This window comes from Suncus etruscus, chromosome 13 (assembly GCF_024139225.1).
Source record: "Suncus etruscus isolate mSunEtr1 chromosome 13, mSunEtr1.pri.cur, whole genome shotgun sequence".
NCBI classification, from domain to species: Eukaryota; Metazoa; Chordata; class Mammalia; order Eulipotyphla; family Soricidae; genus Suncus; species Suncus etruscus.
The window spans coordinates 85,338,125-85,345,275 of NC_064860.1; the positions used below are offsets into that span (position 1 = coordinate 85,338,125).

Genomic DNA, 7,151 nt, shown 5'->3' on the forward strand with positions numbered 1-7,151 from the left:
AAGAATACTGGTTTATAGATGAATGTCATAATAAATGTCATAAATCCAAAAGTATTTAAGATTAAGCATTGCACGCACACACACAAAATAAATCTTAATTTCTGATGACAGATAATTCAAAGAAACTTTTGAAAATTTGAGAACAATCAAAAATTACAAAATATTATTGATAATGATAATTTTTAAGTGATCAGTAATAAAAATAAGTCAGCCTCCTTGCCTGCCCCCAAGTCTAGAACTCTCTCTTCAGCTCTGAAACAGTAAGACCAGAGTGAGCAGCCCAACAGACTATGCCAGGCACTGCAAACCACACAAATTTATTTACTCCCTACGAAAGTCTACCCTGTGAGCTCTGAGTTGAGTCTTCCATCTCTGCATTACCACTGGAGAAGCCATGGAATGCACCCCAAAAGAATGCACCCCATTTCTATGAACCCTGCAGATAGCTTGCCTGCCCAAGAACATGCAGCTGTTAACACAATTGACTGATAATGTTTTCATAACTTGCATTGGACCCAGTGGACGTAACCACTAGATCCACCTACCTGGTTTACAGGGACCAAAGAGTTCAAATAAGCTGACAATGGAGGAGTCAAAAGGCAAATTGAACACTCACCACAAGTATACAAGTATAATAGTAAAACCTACATAGAACTCACCTAAGATAATAAATGAATATTGCTGTCCAGAGGACTTAATCACTAATACTATACTTTTAAGATAAGGATTTTAGACTGAAGTTATTGAGGGTGTTTAATTATCTAAAGGAAAGAATAAAAAATAACTTAAAAAGCAATATATGAGAGCATAAATACAAAAAATACAAGCAGAAATGAAAGAATCAAAGAATCTCGGAGGTGTCATGAAAAGCTTAATGGAAAGCCTGGATAGCAGAGTCACAAGAGCTGAGGAAAGAATCAATGAACTCCAAGATGAGATGCAGAAAACTTCCAGGCTACCACAGATAGGAATGCAACCTCGAAATGAATACATAGCATACAAGATAACTTTGGGGTCAATTCAAAATATATAGAATTCTTGTGGATTAGTGGGGCGGGCACGAGGAGGAGGGGCGGAAGGCCGGGCCTTGGCTACAACGGCTGAGGAGGGACACCCCGGGCGGGTGAGGAAGCGAGAGCGAAGGGAGTCGTTGAGTGCAAAGAATCAGAAACCAAGAAGCCATGGATAGGAAAAGCTGGGGTGAAACGGAAAATGGAGATGCTTTCCTCAAGGACCCGAAGAAGCAGCAGGCCTCCAAATCCTCCCATCGCTATACCAAAGAAGAACTTTTGGCTTTTAAAGAGCACCCTCTTTCCAAACAGAGACCTTCATGCCTCTCTGAAAATTACGACAGGGATGGTATCTGGGACCCTCAGAAGTGGCATGCCTCTTTCTCTCCAGCTTCAGGGCGGAGTTCACCAGTGGAAAGTCTGATGAAAGATCTGGATATAGACCTGTCTTCCCTGGTGAGCAAGATTACTGTAGATCCCCGGGAAAGTGTGAAAGAAAATGACTTAGATGATGTTCTCAGCTCTGGAGACTGCCAGGTGACTGCAGCTGTTAGCTCCTGGCGCTCAGGAAGTCCACTGGAGAAAGACAGTGATGAACTTGGCCTGCTTGGTGGGAGGAGGATAGGGAGTGGAAGGATAATCTCTGCTCTGACCTTTGAGAAGGATCACTGTCTTAATGATAGGGACCTTCGGGACTTAAGAAGAGACAGAGATGGAGAGAATCACTCCAAGGACAAACGTTTAGAAAGGAGGAAGTTTGGGGCTAATAAGCGTGTCTTTGGTGAACGTCGCAGAAATGATTGCTACCCAGAAGATGAAGAGCCTGAATGGTTCTCAGCTGGACCCACAAGTCAGTTTGAAACCATTGAATTGACTGGCTTTGATGATAAGATATTGGAAGAAGATCACAAGGAGAGGAAAAGAGCCAGGCGAAGGACAGTATCTGTGAAAGAAGGCAGAGCCGAGTGCAGTGGTGGAGTGGCTGAAGAGGAAGATGTGCTGGAGATCATCCTTGCACAGAAGCCTGCTGCTGATCAGGAAATGCCATGGGAGACCATCTTGCCTGAGCAGTCTCAGGGAGAATTTGACTTCAATGAATTTTTTAACCTTGATAAGGTGCCAGGTTTGACTCCCTTGACAGAAGATGTTTTGGGAGAAGGGTCAGTTTCTGCCAGCCGGTTCACTAGGTGGTTCTCTAACCCAAGTCGGTCAGCAAGCCGATCCAGCAATCTTGGGTCAACCCCACATGAAGAACTAGAGAGACTTGCAGGTCTAGAACAAGCCAAACTCTCTCCTGGACAAAATTTGGGGAATTCCTTTGCTCCAATACCATTGGAAGATCATGCTGAAAATAAAGTCGATATTTTAGAAATGATACAGAAAGCCAAAATGGATTTAAAATCTCTTCTTTCGAGCCTTTCTGCAAATAAAGAAAAACTTAAAGTGAGCTCACATACAGGAGTTGTACCTTCAGTGAAAGAGGTAGAAGCTGGGATCAAGGGCTTAAAAGTGGGTCAACAAATGAAGAATTCGACTCCTTTCGTGACAGATCAGTTAGAGGAGACCCTGAGTGTTGTGACCAGTAATAGAGAGCTAAAAAAAGATGGAGATATGACTGCTTTCAATAAGCTTGTGAACACCATGAAGGCAAGTGGGACTTTGCCTTCTCAGTCCAAAATCAGTCAAAATCTTGAAAGTCACTTGATGTCTCCTGATGAGATTCCAGGCCAGTCTGTCCCCAAGAACATCCTGCAGGAACTTCCGGGTCCACCAGTTCAGAGACCTGCCTCTTTCAATCTTCTGAGTGGCTTTATGGGGAGCTTGGAGCCCACCTCGTCTTTACTGGGTCAAAGAGCACCTTCTCCTCCCTTGTCACAAGTGTTTCAGACACAAGCAGCAGCAGATTTCCTGTGTCCTTTTATACCATCACCTGGTTACACACCAGGACCACAGCAGCTCCTTGGAGATCCATTCCAAGGCATATGCAAGTCCATGGGCCCTGTCACAGTCCAGCAGATGAGCCAGCTGGAACTGCAGCAGCCAGCTCTAGAGGGATTTGCCCTACCACATGACCTGACAGTGCCAGCACCAAATTTCTATCAGCCTGGTTTTGGCAAACCACAAGTGGACAGAGCCCGAGATAGGTTCAGAAACAGGCAACAACGAGTGACCAAGTCACCAGCACCCGTGCTCCGACGGAGTTCTTCTTCCCCTGCCTCTTCCGCCAGCATTACAAGCATGCTTTCTCCTTCCTTCACCCCTACCTCAATGATTCATAAGATGTATGAGAGCAAAGAGAAAAGCAAGGAGGAGCTAGTCTCTGGAAAAACAACTCTTGGTGACTACAAAGAAGACAGTCAGAAGACCAGTGAAGAAACTCTTCTGTTAGTCAACTCCTTGCCCAGTGCTGATCGAGACTCTTCTACTATAAATCCCAAACTGTCAACATTGCAGAGGCCTTCGTGTTCCATTCCACTGTCCCAGAACAACTACTACACCAAAGAACAAGATTACAGACCTAAAGCAACTGGGAGAAAAGCTCCCACCTTGGCATCACCTGTTCCAGGAAAACCTTTTTTCTGCCCTATCCATCAAGTTCCCCGTGTCCCCCATGTCCCAATTGTTGGGCCTGCTCACCAACTTCATCCAAGATTGGCCCAAAGGATGGTAGCCCAGCGAAGACATCCACAGCATCTTACAAATTTGCTCCAAACTGGTGTGCTTCCTCCTGGGATGGATCTGACTCATTTACAGGGACTATCTGACCCAATGTTGGGTCAACCCTTTTACCCTTTACCTACTGCTAGTCATCCTATCCCAAACCCTCGCCCTGGGACACCATTGCATTGGGCAATGATGCAACAACAGCTACAGAACTCAGTTCTTTATCCTCCAGGCTCTGGTTCCCAGTCAGCAGCTGTCAACTTTCAAACAACCCCTCAGAATGTGCTGAGTCAATCAGGCCTACCCCACTTTCACTCCCAGCTGGATCACCGCCCCAGCCAGAGGAGCAGCTCCTCAGTGGGCCTCGCCAAATGGTTTGGTTCAGATGTACTACAGCAGCCCCTGCCCTCCATGCCCGCCAAAGTCATCAATGTAGATGAATTGGAATACCAACAGTGAGCAGGATAGAAGGGCTCACCTGGACCTATAGCAGCACCCTGGTCAGGACTCTGCTTCCACTGCTTCCTTATCTTGGGCTGGCTTGGGCTTTTACTTTGGAGCATTCTGTGAGGGTCCAGGGCTGGTGTAGTCTGCATTACCACAGAAGGATCTTAACCAGTAGAATCTATGAAATCTTGATGCAGGATACGCAGTATGCCAATTCTGAGAAGTCTTTTTTTTTCCTTTTGTAAAATATGTGAATGAAGTGTTGGTGTCTTTACCAAGAAGTGTCATCTCAGGGGTCTAAGAAAATAAATTTAGACCCTTATGTACAGACTTGTGTATAAACAATTTTTGTACATACATATAGGTTATCAGATTCAGAAGTAATTATAGTTTAATTTTGAGATGCTCTAAAATATCTCTGAGGATCTCTACATGCATAAAAAGAATGAAGACATTGAAGCTGTTTATTAGCTCAGTTAAAATTACCAATGATTAAAAGTATCTTCCTCTCCATCTCAATCTGTTATGACTTTTAGTCTTTCTCTTTCTCTCTTACTTTCTTCCTTCCTCTTTTCTTCCTTTCTTTTTCTTCTTTCTCCTGCTATTCTTTTTCCTCTTTCTTAATCCTTTATTACTTCCTTCTTTCCTCCTTCCTTTCTTCCTATTTTCTTCCTTTTCTTTTTCTTTCTTTCTTTGTTTCTTTCTTCTTCCTTTCTTTCCTCCTTTCTTTCCTCCTTTCTTTCCTCCTTTCTTTCTTTCTTTCTTTCTTTCTTTCTTTCTTTTCTTCTTTCTTCTTTCTTTTCTTTCTTCTTGTCTTCTTTCTCTTACATTCTGTCTTACTTCCTTTCTTCCTTCTTTCCTCCTTCCTTCCTTTCTTCCTTTCTTTGTTCCTTCCTTCTTTTCTTTCTTTCTTACTTTTTCTTTCTTCTTTCCTTCTTTCCTTTCCTTCTTTCTTTCCTTCTTCCTTCCTCCTTTTCTTCCTTCCCTCTTTCCTTCATTTATTTATTTCTTCCTTCTTTCTTCTTCTTTCTTACATCCTTTCTTACTTTCTTCTTTCCTCCTTCCTTTCTTCCTTTCTTTGTTCCTTCCTTCCTTTCTTACATTTACTTTCTTCTTTCATTCTTTTCTTTCTTTCCTTCCTTTCTTCCTTTTTCTTCCTCTCTTCTTCCTTCATTTTTCTTTCTTCCTTTTTCTTCTTCCTTTCTTTCTTCTTTCTTACATTCTTTATTTCCTTTCTTCCTTCATTCCTCCTTCCTTCCTTCTTTCCTCTTTTATTTATTTCTTTTTTTCTTCCTTCCTCCCTTCCCTTTTTCCTTCCTTCACTCCTTCTTTTCATTCTTTTTTCTTTCTTCCTTTCTTTGTTCCTTTATTTTTTCTTCCTTTCTATTTCTTTTCTTCTTTCTTTATTCTCTTTCTCCTTTCTTTCTCTTTTCTTTTAATCTCTTCTTTCTTTCTTTCTCCTCCTTATTTTCTCTCTCACCCATGCATTCATGCAGACACACACACTCACACACACACACACACACACACACACACACTACTCTTACACATACAAGGCATACAAAGGACTTGAATCTATTTACTAAAGTAAAAATTAGGTAGAAAAAATATATGACAAATGATGATCAAGGGTAGAAAAATTCATCCAGCTGTTTTTAAGAGACCAGGTTATACTCCTCTTGATATTTTTCAACAAAGCAGATGATTCAGTACTGAGATGATATGACATTTCAGGTCCTGCACAGCTGGTGTCTAGTAGGACAAGGAGAAAAAAGGGAGTCAAGAGTGTCATTGGCTGACATTTCTGGTATACTAAAATCACACAGAGAATATAAATAATTGTTTCTACTCCTATATAAACATGTTTTAATACATTAGATTACTTTTGGCTTTTAATTTTTTCAGTATTGTGTTTATTGAGTTACTCTCAGAAGAGTTACTACTAAAGATTTGCTCACATTTCATGAGTACAAGTAAGTCTTGTTTATAAAACAAAAAACTTGAACTATCAGCAATGTTCAACTAAATAGTCAGTTGATTACATATGACTTCAGCTTAACCTCTCTAGTGTAGAAAAAAATTTAGGCAAGTATTATTTTTATCCAAGATCAAATAAAGGTTATAACATCCTAAAAATAAAGCAAAACTTAAGTCTGAGATTAACCTGTGTGCCTTTGAGATTAGCCCTGGAATATAATTTGTTAACATTTATGAATCTTTGTGTTCTCTATATGTTGGCACAAATGTGTTTACATCACTTAACTAAGAGGCTCTTTAACTTAAACAGACAATTAACCTTTTTTTTTCTTTTTTTTTTTTTTGTTTTTCGGGCCACACCCGTTTGATGCTCAGGGGTTACTCCTGGCTAAGTGCTCAGAGATCGCCCCTGGCTTGGGGGGACCATATGGGACACCGGGGGATCGAACCACAGTCCTGATCCTTGGCTAGCACTTGCAAGGCAGACACCTTACCTCTAGTGCCACCTCGCCGGCCCCACAATCAACATTTTTCAAAAACAAAATTACCTAGTAACCCCTGGAAAACCAACTTCTTATGTTGAACAGACAGAAAATCTATGGAACATTTATACCACAGCCAGTGATTATCCTTTAGCATCCCATAATTCCAACACCCTAATATTACTGCACCCACATCTGAGGCTGTTTTACCTATTGGGTAAATGCTAATATAATTGAATTGATTTGAAAAGTCGCATATTATAAAATGACAAATATATTACAGAAAAAATATTTTCAACTGTATTCCCTAGACCTCAGGGACCCCACACATATTCTCTCATAGGGAAGCTGTCTACCAGATGTGCTAAATTATATGCAATTATTGAGTCTAGGCAACAGTCCAGGGATAAACTCAGAACTGGACCAAAATCATCAGTGAACTTTCATGGTGTAATAACTTCTGTTCATGTGGAACATTGTATGTTTGGATTAATTATTCACCTCTGATAAGCCATGTTAAGCACTTAACCCCTCAAAGAACTTAATCTCTTTTTAATTCTGCTCTTTACTG

General features: G+C 41.1%; 1 protein-coding gene across 2 annotated transcripts; it reads left to right on the forward strand.

The window, feature by feature from the left end:
• Positions 1-1,181: 1,181 nt before the first annotated feature.
• LOC126026024 (eukaryotic translation initiation factor 4E transporter-like) lies at positions 1,182-4,133 on the forward strand. 2 transcript variants are annotated; one of them, XM_049785730.1, is made up of 2 exons: positions 1,182-1,497; positions 1,963-4,133. In XM_049785730.1, the coding sequence occupies exons 1-2, from the start codon at positions 1,182-1,184 to the stop codon at positions 4,131-4,133; spliced, it is 2,487 nt and encodes an 828-aa protein (XP_049641687.1). The 2 variants fall into 2 exon arrangements, with proteins under 2 accessions (XP_049641687.1, XP_049641686.1); XM_049785729.1 differs by having other exon boundaries at positions 1,182-4,133.
• Positions 4,134-7,151: the final 3,018 nt, after the last annotated feature.

What these genes read in the sequence shown, in the direction of transcription:
- LOC126026024 (XM_049785729.1), top strand. Translation starts at nt 1,182, where the DNA reads ATGGATAGGAAAAGCTGGGGTGAAACGGAAAATGGAGATGCTTTCCTC.